At 45.6% G+C, this 20,983-nt stretch overlaps 1 protein-coding gene across 2 annotated transcripts in view; it reads left to right on the top strand.

Annotated features, from left to right (window-relative positions):
• Positions 1-8,428: 8,428 nt before the first annotated feature.
• The window catches only part of AKAP10 (A-kinase anchoring protein 10), a 60,150-nt gene continuing 47,595 nt past the window's right edge, over positions 8,429-20,983 (top strand). For both annotated transcript variants that reach the window (XM_041001549.1, XM_041001548.1), the window contains exons 1-3: positions 8,429-8,668; positions 13,670-13,717; positions 17,810-17,992. In XM_041001549.1, coding sequence (XP_040857483.1) covers positions 8,581-8,668; positions 13,670-13,717; positions 17,810-17,992 — 319 coding nt within the window. In that variant the 5' untranslated portion in view covers positions 8,429-8,580. The remainder of the gene's footprint in view (positions 8,669-13,669; positions 13,718-17,809; positions 17,993-20,983) is intronic.

Here is a 20,983-nt window from a genome sequence, read left to right as displayed (position 1 = left end):
GCCGGTTCTAATCCTGGCAGCCCCGCTTCCCTTCCAGCTCCCTGCCTGTGGCCCGGGAAAGCAGTCGAGGACGGCCCAAAGCTTTGGGACCCTGCACCCGCGTGGGAGACCCGGAAGAGGCTCCTGGCTTCGGATCGGCATAGTATCGACCCGTTGCGCTCACTTGGGGAGTGAATCATCGGACGGAAGATCTTCCTCTCTGTCTCTCCTCTCTGTATATCCGCCTTTCCAATCAAAAAATAATAATAAAAATAAATCTTAAAAAAAAAAAAAAGAAAATAGACCTAGCCTATCATGAATGAGCAGGATATTGCCAAATTTTTCTTTCTCATGGAAGAATTCATGAGGTGGAGATGGTAAAACTGATTTTATGATGTAAGACCTAAGAAGTTACTTAAGAACATTCCCCTTACTGAAGCACTGATCTGTCTGAGAGGCTTGGTAACGGCAGTCAGCTGTTGGTCTCAGTGGACAGTGGCAGTTGCCGGTGGGATAGATGGAGACTTCAGAACCAGACAATGCCAAGTGACTGCACTGAAGCTTCAAAGCAAGTGGAGCATCACTGTTGTGTGAATATTTCCTACCTGAAAACTCCAAGCTCCGAATCCAAAACCTTTTGAGCACAGACACAGTGTTATGGTGGAAAATTCCACCCCTGATCTTACAGGATGGGTTGCAGTCAAAATGCACTTGTGCCAAAAGTGCTCCATAAAATTACATTGAAGCTGTAGGTGTAAGATGGATATGAAACATTGATTTTCCAGTTAGGACTGGGTATCATCCCTGAGACAGCTCATGATGTACGGGAAAATGCTCCAAAATTCGAAGAAATCTGGAATCTGAAAACTTTCTAGTCCCAAGCTTCTTATTCTAGAGAATAAGGGATGTTCAGCCTCTATTGGGAATTAGGGTGGGAAATGGCTCGTGGATCCTACTGTTCCTCATAGGGAGAAGGACAGGTAACTAGTGAGCCACACTTGACTTACATAGCAAAAAATCAGTGGCTCACCAGCAGAAGGCTAATGTCATCCGTGACAGCGGAAAGTCTCGTTGCCTTCCAAGGTCCTAGATGTAAAACAGCTCACAAGCTCAGCATTCCCCTGTCTGAAAAGGAAGCTGGGTGAGCGCTTCTCCAGTCACTCCTGGGCAAAGATCTGAAGTCAGTTTTCAGGGTAAGTGAGCACCAGAGAAATGACAAAGTCTACAACTTCCAAGGACTGTGTGATGCAGGATCTGACACAAGACTGAATGACACAAAGAGAACCCCAAGCACTAAGAGCTTCTGAAGTTAGAATGAAGGATCATGGAGTCCTGGCTCAAGTTCAGCCCACAGAGGCTCTGTGTGCCATGTGATTCGCCCTGTGGTTATCTCCCCAGCCCCCAAATAGGAGCACGGCCAAGTACCAAGTGTAATCAATATCAAGCCACTAATACGACAGCTTGCATTCTTCCTTTTTTATATCAAGTCTTTGAAATCTGATGCATGGTTGTCACCTTTTTGGTATTTCCCGCTTGCCCCATGCCCAAATCAGGTATACTATAGCCACTAAAGAGAGAGACACATGGAGTTTTTGGAGTAGGAAGCTATTAAGAGTGTACAGAAATTTTTAAAGTGGGTATTAGACACACAGCAAATCTTGATTTGACCAGCCACATTTCCAGTGTGGAGTATTGGACAGAGAAGGTCTGAAGAATTCTTAATTGTCTGAACATTCTGCATAACATCACCCTGGGCGCTATGTTGATGACATCGTGCTGTTTGCACCTAGTGAACAATCAGCGGCAAGTATTCCAGATATACTGACAAGACACATGCATGCCACCAGCAGGTGGGGAAATAAGCCTTCCAAAGACTCAGGAACTTGCTATACCGGTGATGCTTTTATACTTACTCAATTATTACATAGGAAAGGATTTAGCCCTGCCTGATGGGGTGCTTGACTTTTGGCCTTGACTACCTGGAAGTTATCTCTGGTCCTGAGACTAGAGATTTGGACCAATCAGATAGCAAGAGCGAGATCTGGGTTGGGGAGTTTGGCTTGGGGACTGCCTAAGGGCAGTCAACGGGCAGTCAACCATGCTTGCCTGATGAAATCTTAATAATCTTTGGACACAAAGGTTTAGGTAAATTTCCCTGATTGGCATCATTCCACACTGGGTGTTAACCCTGTCCTGATTTCATGGGGAGAGAAAACTGGTCAATCTCTATTGTACCATCCCTGGACTCTGCTTTATGCATTTCTTTCTTTAGCTGATTATAATCATACCCCTTATATCTGTAATAAATCATAATTGTGAGTGTAACGTATTTCAGTGGGTGTTGTGTGAACTCCTAGCAAATTATAGTATGAAGCATAGTTTTGGGGATCCCTGAACTTGTCATTAACATCAGAAATGAGGATCTCTTTATGGACTTGTCACCTAAACTCACAGCTTTGTTTACACTCAATGTTTATTTGCATTTATCCATGCTTATCATTTTCTTCATTCTTTAAATTTTCCTTAAAAAAATTATTGGAAAGACAAAGAGACAGATGTAGAAAATTTTTTTCATCTTTTAAAAGGCTCCTGAATGCCCTCAATATCACGGTCAGAGCCAGGAGGCTGGAACTAAGTCCAGATCTTCCAGGTCTCCTGTGGGTGGCAGGGACACCCAGGGTGCACGTTACCAGGAGTTTGGAATAGGAAGTAGAGCTGGGACTTGAGTTCAGACTCTCTGATGCCAGATGCAGGTGCCCGAAGCAGTGGCTTGCCCACTTCACCAAATGCCTGCCCCACTTTCTTTGTTCTTAATGCTGTCTTTCACTGCACACTTTCCGTCTTGTTATCACTGTACTTCTGTCTGAATGAAATCCTTTAGAATGTGCTTTAGTGGAATCTACTGGGAAGACCTCTGTTCATGTTTGAAAATATCTTATTTTGTGCAATCCTTGGAAATACAGGCTTGATGGATATAAGATTTTGGATTGAAATCACATTTTTGTTGCTTTTTTTTCCACTTGTTTTTTGTTTGCCTTTTCACTTTTTAAAAAGATGTATATTAATTTTTTTTGAAAAGTAGATTTACAGAGAAAGGGAAATACATAAAGATCTCCTATCTGCTGGTTCACTCCCCAAGTGGCTGCAACAACCAGAGCTGAGCTGATCCGAAGCCAGGAGTCAGGAGGGAGCTTCTTCTGGGTCTCCCATGCAGGTGCACAGTCCCAAGGCTTTGGGTCGTCCTCGACTGCTCTCCCAGGCCACAAGCAGGGAGCTGGATGGGAAATGCGGCTGCAGGGATTATAACCAGTGCCCATATAGGATACTGTTGCGTGCAAGGCAATGAATTTAGCTACTAGGCTACTGCACCATGCCTGATAGTTACTTTTTATGACACATCAAATATCCATTTTTAGTTTTCCAGCTTTTATAGGGCTGTTGTCAAAACCAGCAGTGTAAGCATCTTTCCTTTGGAGATAACATTTCCCCTAGCCAACGCAAGTTTTAATTATCATTTTTGGTTCCTGAGGTCTTGTTATTTAATGATCTCTGTCCATATTTATTTTGATTTATTTTCCTTGCATTTCATTGTGATTCTTGAGTTGGTTTGGTTTCTTTTTTATCACATCAAGAAAATTTTCAGGACCTGGCAGTGTGGCCTAGTGGCTATAAGTCCTCACCTTGAGTGCACTGGGATCTCATATGGGCACTGGTTCTAATCCCGGCGGCCCCACTTCCCATCCAGCTCCCTGCTTGTGGCCTGGGAAAGCAGTGGACGACGGCCCAAAGCCTTGGGACCCTGCACCTGTGTGGGAGACAGGAAGAGTTCCTGGCTCCTGGCTTAGGCTCAGTGCAGGTCTGGCCTTTGTAGTCACTTGGGGAGTGAATCATCGGATGGAAGATCTTCCTCTCAATCTTTTCTCCTCTCTCTATATATCTGACTTTGCAATAGAAATAAATAAATCTTTAAAAAAAAGAGAAAATTTTCAGCCATTAGTTTTTCAAGTATTTCCTGTTACAATCTCTCTTCTTTCCTTCTAGTAATCTAATCAAACATGTGGTAGAGTTATTTATTCTCTTAAATACTTATCTCCTTCAATCTTCATTTGTCTTCCCTCTCACAAATTCTCTCTTTAGCTATAGATTTTCTGGAATATCTATATAGTGCTTGATTTTAGTGTTTTTTCTTTTTTTTTTTTTTTAGATTTTTATTTATTTTTATTGGGAAGTTAGATATATACAGAGGGGAGGAGAGACAGAGAGAAATACGCTCCACCTGATGATTCACTCCCCAAGTGACCGCAATGGCTGGTGCTGCGCCGATCTGAAGCCAGGAGCCAGGAACTTCCTCCAGGTCTCCCACATGGGTGCAGGGTCCCAAGGTTTTAGGCCATCCTTGACTGCTTTCCCAGGCCACAAGCAGGTAGCTGGATGGGAAGTGGGTGCTGCTGGGATTAGAACCGGCGCCCATACGGGATAATGGTGCATTCAAGGCGAGGACTTTAGCCATTACTCCACAGCGCTGGGCCCCAGTAATTTTTCATTTCTCGAATATCTAGTGTTTTTGTCAGATTTATTAGCTTCCACTTTTCTGCTCAAATTTTTAGTCTTGTCTCCTTGGGCATAGTGAGACTAGTTACACTGTGTGCTGTGTCTGATAATTCCACTCTGTAGAGATCTGATGTGACTACTTCTATTGTCTGCTGTTTCTCTTGGCTTTTGTTTCTGTTGTCTACGCATTGAGCAATCTGTGACTGTGTGCTAGGCACATGGCTAACAGTATTGAGAAACAGGATTGCTTAGATGTGTTATCCCATTTCATGAGGATTCTCATTTGCTTCTGCCAGGGATCCTGGAACACTAACAGCATGCATTTTCTAAATTTATTAAGATTTCGATCAGTAGATGACGTGAAACTGGTTGCCAACCATCTGAAAGATTGACTTCCTTGGTGTGTTTTTTTCAGAATCACAACCCAAAGCATGCATTAGGCCTCAATGCTTTTCCTCTCGTTTGCAACACTATCAACAGCATCGCTCAACTTTTCAGCGTTTTTTCACAAATAGCAAAATTTTCTAACGCAAGAAGTCCTAAAAAAGGGACTTGATTCTCTAAGTTTTGCTTTCCTTCTCTATCTTTAACCACGAATTAATTCTTTCTTTACGGTCCCCAGTATTGTTGCTGTTGATTTAACTTGGGAAGCAGAAATAGAGACCTCATGTGCTGGTCTACTTCCCAAATGTCACAACAGTTAGGGCTGTGTCGGGCTCAGGTTGGCAGTTAGGAACCCAACCCACGTCCCCCGTGCGAGTGGTAATTCCTTGAGCTATCCCTTTGCCTTCCCCCCATGATCTGCATTAGCAAGAAATGGTAAAGAGGGATTTCAAACTGGAATCTTCACCACTTAACTGCCATGTCAAAATGCCTGCACCAGCTTCCAAAGTAAAGTTTCATTCGCCTCTTACATAGTATTCCTCAGCACATGGCTATTCCAACATTTCTACTTACTGCTGGCAGTGGAAATGTCGTTGTCCAAATTTAGGAGATTATTTTTCTTATAATCTCCTGGCAGCTTGTTTTGAATTCCTTTGGGAAATGTACATGGTTTTATTTTGTTTATTAAAAAAGCTGGAGCGGGTGAGAAAGCGGATAGGGAGATGGAGTGAGTCAATCTTCCACTTGCTTGTTCACTCCCCAAATGCCTGCCACGGCCAGGTCAGGGTCAAGCCAAAGTCAAGAGTATGGGACCCCATCTGGGTCTTCCACACAGGAGGTAGGGACCCACATACTTGGGTTATCATCTTCGGACTTTTAGACACATTAGCAAGTAGCTGACTGGAAGCAGAAGTGAAACTTGGTCTCAGGCACTCTGATGTACGACGCAGGTGCTCCAAGCAGAGGCTTAACGTACTGTACCACAATCATAACTCCCAAACACCACTTTTTGGAGACAAATTTCACTAAGCTATTGATGCAAGTACTTTCGGCAGTGTGAATAATGGGCTAAAATTTTGTGTGGACAATTCATGAAAAATTTGTGTAAGATCAATATGTACTCTGAATCCTGAGGTAAATATGACTTGATATTTGCCTACCAAAAAGTTAAAAGGAGGGCCAGCATTATGGCATGGCAAGTTAAGGTCCCACCTGCAGTGCTGGCACCCCATGTGGGTGCTAGTGCGAGGCCCAGCTGCTTCTCTTCTGCTTAAGCGCCCTGCTGATGCACTTGGGAAACAGCTGGTGGTGGCACAGATGTTTAGGTCCCCTGCACTCACGTTAGAGATCTAGAGGAAATTCCGGGCTCCAGACTTCAACTTGGCCCAGCCCTGGCCTTTGCAGCCATTTGGGGGGTGAGTTAACAGATGGAAGACATCTCTCCTTCCAACTTTGTCTTTTGAATAAACTTTAATAATCTTTCAATAAACAGAGGTAATAAGGAGGGCCACGCATGGTGCTGAAGTAGGCTAATTCTCAGCTTGGGACACCTACATCCTATATCAAAGGGCCTGAGATAAAGAATTTCATCTCTGTTTCTGATGCAGCTTCCTGAAAATGTGCGTGGGAGGCAGCAGATGGTGGCCCAAGAGCTCAGGGTCCTGCTACTCCTAGGAGAGATCAGAATAGAGTTTCTGATTCCTGGCCCTGACCTGGCCAAGCTCTAGCTGTTGGGGGGCATTTTGGGAATATACAAGTGGGTAGATCTCTAGTTGTTCTTTTGTCTCTGTTTCTTTTTATTATTATTATTAATTATATTGTCTTTTTTTTTTTTTTTAAGATTTTGAAAGACAGAGTTACAAAGAGAAAGGCAGTGACAGGGAGAGAGGTCTTCCATCTGCTGGTTCACACCCCAAACAGCAACAGTGGCAAGAGCAGTGCCAGTCCAAAGCGGGGAGCCGGGAGTTGCTTTTGGGTTTCCCCCGTGGGTGCAGGGAGCCGTCCTCTGCTGCCTTCCCAGGCCATCAGCATGGAGCTGGATCAGAGTTCTAGCCAGACTACAACTCTATCCGTCACAGGATGCTGTCAGAGGATTAGCCTACCCCCTTTCTTTTCCTTGTTTTTTTTTTTTAATAGTAAACAGATATAACTTTCTTGAATTGTTTCCTTCAGGTTTTGAATATTTGAGGCACAAAACTATTTCCTTAAAATGCTCATTTGTGAATAGTTACTTGTCATGGGAGATTAATCATTGACCTTGTGATAATTAACTGATTTCACTTCATCAATTTGTTGTAATTAACACAACCGGTATTAAGAAAAACCTGTGGGATTCCTTTAAAATTAAGAACATAATTAAAGCAATTTCTGGCAAAGAAATTATTTTATTTTACATATAAATGGACTCCAACAGATTAATTTGAAAATCCCACGAGTGGGTATCAGTTTGGCACAGTTGGGTTTTTCAGGCTGCTGGAATGCTGTTGCTTTTAAATATTTGTTTTAGCTTCAGTCATTGGTGAGTCATTACTCTTAATAGGAAGTTTCCCTAAGTGCTTGCTCAGAAGTGGTCTCCCTACGGCGGAGGGGTCGGAGCGGGCAAGCAAACCCACGCGCCCTGGTCAGCAGCGCCTCCCCGGGCACCCAGCCCCACGCCCCTCCGTGCTGCTGCCCAGCCTTCCTACACACACTCCCCCGAGCCAGGCAAAACTTGGGACTTGCAATTCCCGGCTTCAAACCTATGGAGCCTGCGGTCTAGGCACAGGTGATTTTTTTTTTTCCTTTCTTTCTTACTCTACGCCTAATTTTTCCTTGCCTTTAAAAGAACAACCAACTCTAAATGCTGACACTAACCTGGAGGGTTTAGCCAAGTACTTGGCCATGGCACGTTTCCTAATCAATGTCAACTTTGCTTATCTTTTATGCCCTTGGAGATACATCTCCCTTCCTCTCCTCGCCAATTAACTAGGAAAATCTATTAGCCTTCAGGTGCACTGAAGGGGGCGGGGGCAGGCTTGATTCATTCCACTTCAGAAATGGAGAGTATTATGTGGCTTTCCGTTCCAAATTTAAAACCTGCAAGGATTCCGTTCTAAACAACAAAACAAAACTCATTTGTACCTCCTCCTTCCCCAATTTCTCTTCAGGATTCTGCTTCGGCTCGAACTCCCGGGGCTGCCGTCTGCTCCCCTCTGGGAGAGCAGGGTTTTTTTGGGGTGGAGAAGAGGATCGTATTTAGGGCTGTAGCTTCCCAGGAAGGTCCAGCATCCCTGAGGAAAACTTGGCCGGAAGGGGCACGCCCCAAGCGTGGCAGAGTTGGCGCCGACTTCTAGAAGGTTCCCTCGGGACCCGACGCGCCTGACGGCCCCGACCAACCGGGAGGGGGTCACGTGACCCGGCGCCGGCCGCACGCGCCCAGGGTCACGTGGGAGGCGCGGGCGCGCACCCCGACACCCACAGGAGGGGGCGGGGCCGGAGGCTGGGCCTCCCGTGAAGCCTCGCGCGGGGATGGACCGGAACTCCGGGCGGGCGGCTTGTTGATAATATGGCGGCAGGAGCTGCCCGGGCATCTCGAGGAAGCGGTGGGGCCCACACCCGGAAGAAGGGTCTTATTTCTGACTAGTGCAGCGGCCCCTGCGGGCCCGGAAGTCCCGGCCGCTTGACTGAATGAGGGGAGCCGGGCCCTCCCCGCGACAGTCCCCCCGCACCCTCCGCCCCGACCCGGGCCCCGCCATGTCCTTCTTCCGGCGGAAAGGTAGCTGAGGGGGGGCGCCGGGCCGGGCTCAGGGGCGGCGGTGGGGCAGGTGGGCCTGCAGGGGCGTCCTGCTGCAGGGCGCCAGGGTGCTGGGCTCGCTAGCAGGCTCGGCGCAGACGCCCCCGAACGCCTCCCTCTGCAAGGTGGCCTCCCAGCCGCGAGGTCAGGGCGCAGTGGTCGAGCTCGTCCCCCCCGCCCCCCAAGTTTGTCTGCTGGAACCCGTGCAAGTTACTGCTGTGGCTTGCTTAGGAGCATCCCTTTGGATGTGGTATTTTTTGGGGGGGGAGCGAGTGGGGGAGTCTGTGGCTCAAGATCAGGGACGCCCCCTTGAGTGCCTTATTTCGGAATTCGGCCGGCTTTTCCGAATCCTGACGGTTTTCAGTGTAAAAGCAACACCTGGGAAAGCTGGTGTCTCCAGCCAATACTGTTTTCCAGTGTCCTCATTGGGGTGAGGGGTGGAAGGGAAATTGCGGTTTCTAGAATAAAATTAACTTGCTGATAAAGTTCTGCTAAGGAGGAAGCTTACTTCTTTTTGATGACTTAGCAAGTTTCGTAACCTCCGGGGAACCCTAATTGCGGGTAGGAGTGAGTGACTTGTTTGGTTTTCGGTTGTAATAACTGCCCCCATTCTGAAGTTTGATTTTAAAGCAGCTTGTTGTTGGCACTGGGTACGGTGGTAGATTGCATGAACAGCACAGCTCCAGAGTGAAGGAGTTTGTGGCTGACAGTGCTTGCTTGTATCACTATGGACCACGGGGAAAACCACATTTTTTGAGAAAAGCACTAAATCAAACTGCATTCACGTGACACCCTAGTCCCTGTCTCACCTGCAGCAAGCCACTTTACCCATTTCTCTCACTCTCCCAACTCCCGCCTGGCTCAAGAATTGCTATTTAGGCAGGTGTAGGGTTTAGTAGCTCACGGTGGTTAGGTGATGAATGAATGAAACTGGCAGAGTGGTAGGAGCTGGGTTAGTACGGGATGTGGACGCATGGGTAATAGCCCTCTCATTGGTTTGATGTTGTTGAAGTGTTTAGCTTGCTTTTTTCCCCCTTTTTAAGTGTAGGAAGTACTCGGTGTAATAGGGGCGGTCACACGAGATATCTGAGGACCTGTGTTTTGCAAGGCACTGCGCTGGTTCCCCACAGTTAACTAGTAAGCAAGACAAAGGACCTCCCTGCACCCGCAGAGTTTATCGGCTGTTGAGTATACAGGCAGTAAGCAGGTGTGTGTGTGTGTGTGTGTGTTTGTGTGTGTGTGTGTATGTATATGTATGATATATTTGGAAACTGATTAAGGTGTGATCAAGGAGAAACAATACTTCTGTTGCATGTTATGAAAAGGGCCTCTGCAGGTGACCTTGAGGCTTGACTCTGAAACATCAGCAGGTGGTGCCTTGAGGAAGATCAGGGAAGAGTCCCGTAGGTGAAACAGGTCCTGAGTTGATACCCTCTGGGAAGGGGAAGGATTACGGCCCCACCTGGGCAGAGAAGTCAGCCAGTATCAGATGATGGAAAGGTTTTAGATCATGGGTAGGTTTTGTTCCAAGTTCAGAGAGACTATATTTAAAAATGTTTAAAGTGGAGTGATCTCATTTCTGTGTTTAAAAATAAGATGTGTCTGGGGTGCTTTTTTGGAGGTGCAAGGTGTGGCAAAGGTGGAAGCTTTAAATACCTGCCGCGCACTGATGGTTATCCGCCCAGTATACATCTCCAACTTGGATCCTCAAGTTTAGATTGACCCAGCCAACTGTTGGTCTAATTTATTACCCCCAACTTGAGTCCTTGGAAACCTGTTCATCCGGTTTGGGAGGCTGTGAGTGAAGTGCTCAGGCCGACATTGTAGTGTAGCCCTCAGCCCTCAGTGGTTCCTCCTGTGGGTCTGATCAGTCAGGAGAGCTGCACCTGCTGAGACACATCACCCTCCTTACCATCCCTGACTTCAGCGCCTTCCACTAGCGCTTAGGAAAGGGAGCTCATTCAGGGCACGGGTGTCTGCAGGGGAGCCGGCTCTAGGAAGATTGAGGAAACGGCATGCTTTTGCCATTTCCGTTTGGCTTCCTTCCCCTTCTTGACCCCCGTGATAATGTTTTCAAAGTGAATGCGTGGAAACAGACCAGGGAAAGTCCTAAGCAGTTGGAGAAGGATGAACTAGACAGTAAAAGATGTTGGTTATCCATCTGTAAAAGAAGGAAATAATTACATTTCCCGTATCCTGCCATACACATTACAAGTCAGGGAGGTTTTATTTGAGTGGGCCTGCTGATTATTTTAAATAGGCTTTCCAGGCCAGATGGTTTCTGTCACACACTCCTTTATCTTTGTGGCTGCAGAAAGCATGTAAACAGATGGGTGTGACTGCACTACAGTACAACTTTATTTGCCGAAGACTGATGTTAGGTTGGATTTGTTGTGGAAAACAAAACCTAAAATTATATAGAAAATGTAGTGGGGAATTCTGATCTCGGCATAGGAAAGTTGTAAAATCTAGTAAAACAAGAAGGGCCGGCATTAGGGTGCAGTGGGTTAAACTGCTGCTAACGGTGCTGGCAGCCTGTGTTGGAGTGCTGGTTTAAGTTGTGGCTGCTCCTCTTCTGGTCCATCTTCCTACTAAGCTGGCTAGGAAGAAGATGGGAAATGACCCAAATGCTTGGGGCCCCCGGGCCCAGGATGGAGTTTCTGACTGAGTGCTTCAGCTTAGCCCATTCCTGGCTCCTTTAACCACTGGGGAGAGAAAAGTAGATGGAAGAGATCTTGCCTCTTTCTCCCCAACTTTTCCTGTCTTTCTGTCTCATGCTGTACCTTTCAAATAAAGAATTGAATAAACTGTTAAAAACACAGGAAAATGGAATCCATGTAGTTCATTTGACTACATTAAAAAGTAACACGATAAAATATGCTTAAGATACTCCTAACACAGACAGTGAACTATTGGTTTCTAGAATGTTTATATAATTTCTTTAAGTAATGAAGCACAAAGTAGGTGAGAGGGGACTTTATGAAAGTGCAAACCTAAATGGTCAATTATTTTGAAAGAAAGTTTAACCTCAAGGGAAGTAAGGGGGTGAATGTGAAACATCAAATAGCATTTCCAAACTACTAGACTGGCAAAAATTAGAACTTCTGAGGATGAGATTATAAAGCTTATTGGTATAGTCATTTCCATTAAGTATGCACACAATTTGTTATCTGGCATTTGCATTTTTAGGACTTTGCCTTAGAGAACTTACTGCATATCTATCTATCTATCTATCTGTCTATCTGTCTATCTATCTATCTATATACACATGAAGATTTACTCGAATTAGAATAAAGTAAATGTTTATTAATAAGGATGTGAATTAAGGTGTATTCAAAAAGGAACCCAACAGCTAAAGTGAATAAACTAGAGCTAAAGGAATGAGCTAGAACTGAAAGGGTGTCAAGAAGACTTGCTGTTTCGGCTAGTGTTTATCTCTGTCAAAGGAAGGGAAGCCCTGGAGTCATTAGAGATTCAGAGGACCCTCAGCTGTGGAATACACAGGGAAAAGCAAACTGCAGTGTTTGAAACCATCTGATTGGTGGGAGGACGCTGTGAAGGTGGACTCAGTTGGTCTTCAGTTTGTGTGTGACAAGGTATCAAGGATGACTCAGTTTGGCCTGATCCCTGATGATGGTGTCTTCCTGGGAAGATAAAGGCTGAGGTAGGGCCAGGACTGGGAAACAGAAAAATGGCACCAGGGTGGCCGGCTGTATGACTAGGAGGTTAAAAAGATTTAGAGTGGAGGTTAAGTGAGTAAATACATCACAGCATATATGTAAGGTCGGATCATCCAGGAACTATCCATGTGTGATATATCTAGAGTGAAAAGAAGAGGGGCCCATCATTGTCCTGGAGTTGAGGTCAGGAAGGGGTCAGCAGATCGGGGACAGGCTAAGAAGCCAGGAGATTGGGGGGACATAGTGGAAGCTCAGCTGAGGTCCTGCTTCCAGCCAGTGCAGTCAGCCTGCCAAATTTCCATGTTTGCTGTTGGCGATGCGGCCAGCTCTGGGCCCCCGAGATGTCCTCACTTGATGCCTTCCTGTTTCACCTCCGCGTTCTTCAGTGTAGGTTTTGCGGAGGACGGGAGCGGCACACACGATGCCCTGTAGTAGTAGTAGTTGTGCAGTGAGCTGCTCTGACAGCCAGTCATTGCCTGCTTCTGGCCTTTTGCCTTTCACCTGTCAGTATTGAAGAGTGCAAGCAGAGAGGTGGGCAAGCTTGGGGATTGTTTAGTTTGAGGGCTTGGGGATTAAAGGAAGTGTAATATTGCAAGAAAGGCCAGGAAAGTAGAGAGGGTTAAAACTCCCCTCAGGTCAGATCTTATGCTAGTGTTCACGCGTGAGTTCAGCTGCCTTGCACCTTCCTTCCCTGGGTGTTAGATTCGAGCTTATATGCGGAAGTTTCACTCTTTTGTAAAAATAGGGTTTTGTGTGTGGTCATTTCAGAGACAAGTTACTAAGCCTGAGTGCTAGAAGTTTACAGTGATGCCACTGGAGCGGGGGTTAAACAGGGAGTCAGGTGATAACACAGCTGAAGTACTCTTTCTCTACCGTATTTCTAATAGCCGGCAATAATGTTAACATTTATCCTGAAGTTCTTCAAAGTTACTGTGCTATTTGTACCCTTTACAATGTTGTTTTTTTCCTCCTAATCAATTCTGAAGAGTAGACCAAGTTGTATAAGCCAAGGCAATTAAGACTCAAAGCAGTAAAGTATCTTGTCCAAGATCACTTGATTAATAAATGAGAACGCCATGATTTGAACCCGGCTTTTGTGACAGCACTGTCTCCACAAGCGCTCCTGATGAGTGCCCTTGACTGAGTGCCCTGCGAAGGTCACTTCCTTGGAGAGCCGTCCCCAGATGACCTTTGCCGTCCCCTCCGAGCTGTGGATGCTTACTGTTAGCGTAACACTTACCTGAGTTTTGCAGTGCGGCTCTCTGATTGCAAAAGTTGGTCATAATGCCTCTTTATCTTGTAGTGAAAGGCAAAGAACAAGAGAAGACCTCAGATGTCAAGTCCGTTAAAGGTGAGTTCTGTGGCATTCCATTACACGAAACAGTTGTGTGTCTTGCATTTATGAGCTCTTTAATCCTGTTGCCCTGTCCTTTCTCTTGGCATTAATCTTCTCTGCCTGCTTTTGTAACTATAATTGTGACGTTTCCCTCTTTATCTTGTATGCTCTGTAATACCTGATATGTCATGAGCTTGTCACTTTCCCAAGATTGATTTATTTGGGAGGCAGAGTGGCAGAAAGGGAGAGTAGAAAGAAGGGGAGGTGGGAGGGAAAAAGAAAAATCGAGAGAAATCTCTGCTGCTCACAGGTTTACTTTCCACATGCTTGCAAGAGCCAGGAGCTCTGTCTGGATCTCCCAAGCTGGGGACAGGAACCCAAGGGGTTGGGCCGTCATCTGCCTGCTGGGCGCATGAGCAGGAAGCTGGGTCCTCCAGAAGGAAGCCATAGTGCAGGTGTCCCACGTGATGCTGTAACACACTGCCCAAGGCTTGCTGCACGTGACATTTTTACTGAGCTCTTGTTGGAACAGTGAATGAGTACCTTCCTTATTTATATGTTTGATTGTTTCCTAAAAGTTAGCTGACTTTATTTACTAAGACAAAAGACCAAATGAAACACTGGCACAGGAAAATATTCTGTCCAATGGTTCACTCCCCAAGTGAGCACAATGGCTGGGGCTGAGCCAATCCGAAGCCAGGAACCAGGAGTTCTTCTAGATCTCCCACACGGGTGCAGGGTCCCAAGGCTTTGGGCCGTCCTCAACTGCTTTCCCAGGCCACAAGCAGGGACCTGGTTGGGTAGCGGGGCAGCCGGAATTAGAACCGGCGACCATATGGGATCCTGGTGCGTTCAAGGCGAGGACTTTAGCCACAACGCTATCGCGCAGGGTCCAACGTGGTGTAGTTTTAACAAAGCTCTCTTCAGTCATTTTGAATTATTCATGTTAAGTGAATTATTACAAGAAGGTTAGAGGAATATGAAATTAACCAATGATTTCTGACATTTAGGAAAGACTTCCTGGAATTGAGTTAGGAGGACTTAGTGAAGCGGAGAGTTCTTTCTCTTTGCTCCAGCTCAGCTTAATTCTTTGCTGTATGTATCGGGCAGAGGGGTCTTTAGGCAAGTAAAGCATTTTACAGAAAAACTGAAATGAAATGACAGAGGGGCCACACAACCAGAAAAAGAATTGACTCAGTCAAAGCAGGAAGCCGCTTTAGGTGTTTGAGCACGGTACCAGCGTTGTGAGTTTGCTGTGTTTGTGAGAGATTAGTCTGGAACCTTTGTGCAGGTTGGAGACCTTATTAATTTGTGGTAATGCATCAGGACTTGCGCTAAAGATGTGTCGAAAATGAATGCATAAGGTGTTTATTTAAATACCTTGGCCTAGGTAGTACATTTTAGTATCTTGAAGGAAAAAAAAATAAAGAGAACTAAAAAGATACATTGATTAAGAATGGGACCAAGATTCTGAGCTTTGGATAGTGGTGCATTGAGCAGAGAGAGAGAAACTGAGTAGAAGATGGGGTTAAGTTTGTGTTTGGGCATGTACAGAGGCCTGGTCGGAGCCCAGGTCTAGGAGCAGGAGTGAGGTGGAGACGGGAGTTTTCCATCTGTGCTGCTGCGGTGTGGAGCTGGGGCTGGTGGCTGGCAGGCTGCACACCACGGCCTGGCAGAGCTGCCCCGGGCAGCCGGGGTGATGAGTTTATGTATTTTACGAGCATATCAAGGTATCAAAGTAAGTGTAGTTTACAGGAGCTTATAGCTTTTAAGGAAATGTCTATCATATTAGGTACGCATGATTTAGTACTTTTTAAAAAATATTTCTTTTGGGCCCGGCGTGGTGGCGCAAGTGGTTAAGTCCTCGCCTTGCACGCCCGGGATCCCATATGGGCGCCGGTTCTAATCCCGGCAGTCCCGCTTCCCTTCCAGCTCCCTGCCTGTGGCCCGGGAAAGCAGTCGAGGATGGCCCAAAGCTTTGGGACCCTGCACCTGTGTGGGAGACCCAGAAGAGGCTCCTGGCTTCGGATTGGCATAGCATGGGCCGTTGCGCTCACTTGGGGAGTGAATCATTGGGCGGAAGATCTTCCTCTCTGTCTCTCCTCTCTGTATATCTGCCTTTCCAATAAAAACATAATAAAAACAAATCTTTAAAAAAAAAATTTCTTTTTATTTGAAAGTCAGATATGATAGAGAGTGAAGTAGAGATACAGAGGTCTTCTGTCTGTTGATTAACTCCCCAGATGATGACAATGGCCAGAGCTGAGCTGCAATGCTGGGAGCCAAGAGTCTCTTCCGGGCCTCCACGAGGGTCCAGGCCTCCAAGGACTTGGGCCATTTTCTGCGGCTTTCCCAGATGCGTTAGCAGGGAGCTGGGTCAGAAGTGGAGCAGCCAGTATACAAGCCAGTGTTCAAATGATGCTGGCCCCACAGGGTAGAGGATTAGTGTAATGCACCCCCCAGAGGCCCCAAGTTACTGCTTCTAAAAGAAAAGCTGGAGGAGGGGCAGATTTGCACAACCTAACATATTATATTTTCATATACGTCTACTTATGATGCAATTAGAAAGTCTCACCATTCCCATGGGGTCTTATTTTTAACTTAGTGTTTGTTGAAGAAAATTAGGTTTTATTTATACACTTGCTGAAGTGATTTTGCTCCCTTCAGTTTACCATGGAAATAAAAATAAGCTGCCTTTAGGAACAGCATGGTGGTCCAGCAACTAAAGTCCTTGCCTGCCACACACTGGGATCCCACGTGGATGCCTGTTGGTGACCCGGCGGCCCCACTTCCCATCCAGCTCCCTGCTTGTGACCTGAGAAAGCAGTCAAGGACGGCCCAAAGTCTTGGGGTCCTGCACCCGTGTGGGAGACCTGGAAGGGAGCTCCTGGCTCCTAGCTTCAGATTGGCTCAGCTCCAGCCATTGCAGCCACTTGGGAAGTGAACCAGTGGATGGAAGATCTTCCTCTCTCTCTCTCCCTTCCTCTCTATGTAGTTGACTTTTCAATAATAATAAAAATCTTAAATTGTGTATATAAAAAAATAAACTGTCCTTTAAAGCTGAATACATTGTTTGAATGCATTTACTCTGCATTCTGTAGTTCCCACAGTTCCTGTTCTGCGGTCCATTTAGGTACCTGGGAAGTGGGTGTGAGCCTTCACCTTCCTACCTGCTTTACCCTGTGGACACGACTCGAAGAGTCACAGACTGAGCCCCAGAGCTCTGTTCTGTATGAGAAGTGTTACCGAGTGTTGGTTGGGGTTTCTGCATCTGAAACTGCTGAGGTTGGGAAGGCTTACTAGGAAGTAGATGTCTGATTGCTCGAGAGAGTTTGAGTGTTAGCAGACACACGTTTAGACACCCGAGAATATCTTACAGTAGAATCCTTAGTGACCTGTCTATATTTTTTGCTCTAGCAGTGCACTGAGCCAAAAAAAAAAAAGTTGAACTCTTTAATAATAGCATTGATACTAGTGTAGGATAAACAGGATAGGTAGGGTCCTAATTGAGCCGAAGCAGCAGGCTCCTAGGATGGCTTTTGCTGTGATATTGTTACTACTGCCTTCTTTGTTCTGAAGTCCAAAGGACAATATTTCTTCCTTAGACTACTAAAAAAATGCATAGGTTGTTGAGTGTGCACTATCTTTAAGTGGCTTAAACATCACTGTATTTTATTTGATGGCCTACTTTTGTTATTTATTTAAGAAATAATCTGTGAACTATTTTTAGTCCTCCCCCCCCCACCCCCCCAGGCAGTAATTCTGCTGCTTTAGCTTTGTTTCTGAGGCAAGCAAGGATCAAGGAATTGAAAGGAGCCCACACTGCAAAATACTTTCTGGGTTTGGTACTTGGTACTTTCTGTTCTCATTAGTTCTCAAAGCCAGAACTGTTTAAGTTCCATTTTTGAAAGTTATGGTGCTAGGATTTTTTTTTTCCCCCTGTTGCATGATTAAATTACCTTTCCTAAAGTGTTTTATTTTTATTGGGTATACTATTAAGCGGTATGACAAAATATAGTTTTTGAAGTTCTCATAACTTTTTTTTAATGAGAGTTTTGGACCATTAAATTGTGTTTAATTTTTAATAATTTTTTTGAAAAATTATAGCTTCAGTATCTGTACATTCCCCACAAAAAAGCACTAAGAATCATGCCTTGCTGGAGGCTGCGGGACCAAGTCATGTTGCCATCAATGCCATTTCTGCCAACATGGACTCCTTCTCCAGTAGTAGGACGGCCACCCTCAAGAAGCAGCCGAGCCACATGGAGGCCGCTCACTTCGGAGACCTGGGTAAGTGACCCCCACTCTTTGTTAACTTGCTGTTTTAGAGGATACTTACTAAGGGATTTATTTATTTCAGAGGCAGAGTTTCAGAAAGTGGAGGAGAGACAGAAGAGCAAAATGGGTGTTATTCTGGTTTACTCTGGAAATGGCTGTAATAGTCAGGGCTTGGCCACACCAAAACTAGGAGCCAGGAACTCTATCTGACTCTCCCACATGGATGAGAAGGACCTGAGCACTTGAGTCAGCTGCTGCTGCCTTACCAGGCACGTTGACAGGAAGCTGGGTCGGAAACAGAGAAGCTAGGACTCGAACCAATAGTGGTCGGAGATGCTGCTGTCACGAGCGACAGCTCAACCTTTTGACTCCCAGAGCTGCCCGCTGGGAGGAAGATTCTGAACTATATAATTGGAGCGGACTTTGAAAAAAATGGATTTTAACTAAAATAGTTGCACAGAGTTGTTTTGAATATACATATAGCATGTCCAGGAGTTAAATGAACAACTTCCAGAAGAAATACATTTGACAGTAAGTATGAATGTATGAGAATGATGCCTCACTTAACAAACGTTCAGGGAAATGTGATTTTAAATAGTTACTCCTTGGCACATGAACATGTATTTTTTTTTTTAAGATTTGTTTATTTTTATTACAAAGTCAGATATACAGAGGGGAGGAGAGACAGAGAGGAAGATCTTCCGTCCAATGATTCACTCCCCAAGTGAGCACAACGGCCGGTGCTGCGCTGATCCAAAGCCAGGAACCAGGAACCTCTTCCAGGTCTCCCACACAGGCGAGGGTCCCAAGGCCTTGGGTCATCCTCGACTGCTTTCCCAGGCCACAAGCAGGGAGCTGGATGGGAAGTTGAGCTGCCGGGATTAGAACTGGCGCCCATATGGGATTCCTGTGTGTTCAAGGTGAGGACTTTAGCTGCTAGTCCACGCCGCCGGGCCTGGCACATGAACATATTTAAAGTGTGATAATTTAATGTAAGTGTAGATTCAGGGGACATCCCCTCCCACTGGTAATAATGTAGATTGGTGAAAACGTTTTGTAAGGCAGTCAGTTCTGAAGGGCTTCTCAGAATATGTGCATGCCGTGTAGACAGCACTTGACTTTCTAAGGCCTGGCCCTCCAGTACGCTCGGACCTATGCCCACGTATGACAGCGGGTATAAGGCTGTTTGTCGTTATTATTTGTGGTAACTAAACACTGGGAACAACAGATATAAATGTCTGCTAATGGAGACATCATCAAATTGTGGTGTGTTCATACTCTAAATGCGGTACAGCCATTTTAAACTAAAGGAGGAGGAGATAGTTCATGTAACAGTTGAGGTGCCACTTGGGATATGTGTGTGCCTTACTGGAACGCCTGGTTCAAGTCCTGGCTCCTTCACTTCTGATCCAACTTTTTGTCTATGTCACCCTGGTGGCCAACTGATAATGACTTAATGCCCTGACACTGTGTTGGAATTCCAAGTTGAGTTCCTGGCTTCTGACTTCTCTGATCCAGCCTTGGCTCTTGGCAGATGTTTGGGGAGTGAAGCAACAGATGGAAGATCTCTGTTCTCTGTGCCTTTCAAACAAAATGAAAATAAAGTTTTGAAAAAGCCTTGAAAAAGCATCGGTTTCTACTTAACATATGTACATATTCAGATGTCAGAATGTGCAATATGTTCAGCGATATATTGCGAACAGTACATATTGGTCAGGAAGCATAATTGTAGGCTGCACTGCATCATTGTCACCTTGTTGCGTGTTCACACAGAACGTGCACACAGATGTTCAGAGCAGCTCGGAGCGAGAAACTGGAAATGCTTACAGGTGTCCATGCCATGGATTCCTGCTCAGCCAGTAAGGGAGCAGACTGTTGGATGGATCTCAAGGCAGTCATGCTGGCGGACAAAGGCCCAGATGACATATAGCACAAGTCCATTGCTGTAGCATTCTTACAGTGCCAGAACAGTCATGGTTTGCCAGGTCTGTAAAAGGATAAGATGAGAGAAATGGAATCTGCTTGGCATTTTCCTGGTGGCCGTCAGTACATGTGGTGAAGTTACCTAAACCAAGTACACACGTCAATACATAGAATTAAAGTGAATGAAATTGGTAGATTCTGTCAGTGTCAGTATTTCCATGGTGGTACAGCATCTCTCCATGGGAGAAGCTAAAAAGTACTTGGGATCGCTATACTCTTTTAAAATTTCATGTGGCTCTGCCATTTTTTTTTTTTTTTAAAGTTAGGGATTTAGGGCCCAGCACAGTAGCCTAGCAGCTCAAGTCCTTACCTTGCATGCACCAGGATCCCATATGAGTGCCAGTTTAATCCTGCTTCCCATCCAGCTCCCTGCTTGTGGCCTGGGAAAATGGTCGAGGACAGCCCAAAGCCTTGGGACCCCATACCCGCTTGGCAGACATGGAAGGGACTCTGGGCCCCTAGCTTTGGATTGGCTCAGCTCTGGCCGCTTCAACTGCTATGGGAGTGAATCAACAGATGGAAGCTCTTCCTCTCTGTCCTCCTCTCTGAGTATTTGCCTTTCCAATAAAAATAAATCTTTTTTGAAAATTAGGGGTCTAAAAGAAACTGTAAGACTGTAACTAAAAGAATGATAAATGTTGAAGTAAATATATTTTAAAATTTAGCTTCATTATTTTAAGATAAAATTCCAAGTCTCCTTTTATTATAGGTAGTGCTGAAATTCAAAAAATGTTTACAGCTATATTCACAATTTTTCTTCAGGAAGACTTATATAGGTCCCACGTCAGAGTCGCAGGGTTCAGTTCCCTTTCCTGGTTCCTGATTGCTGCTGTTGTAGATGCTGCGAGGCAGAGGGATAGCTCCATGCTTGGTTCCTCCCACCTCGTGGGAGACCTGGAGTCAGTTCCTGGCTCCCAGCTTCAGCATCTTGACTGCTGCAGGTGTTTGAGGCGTACACCAGCCAGTGATTCCAACTGTATAAGGCGAAAAAATCAGCTTGCCTGAATTTGCTTTTCTGGA

The sequence above is a fragment of the Ochotona curzoniae genome, unplaced genomic scaffold, assembly GCF_017591425.1.
Source record: "Ochotona curzoniae isolate NIBS_2020 unplaced genomic scaffold, NIBS_Ocur_1.0 scaffold_2453, whole genome shotgun sequence".
NCBI lineage: Eukaryota > Metazoa > Chordata > Mammalia > Lagomorpha > Ochotonidae > Ochotona > Ochotona curzoniae.
The sequence above is the reverse complement of the archived record's forward strand: the minus strand, read 5'-3'. Positions and strand labels throughout refer to the sequence as shown.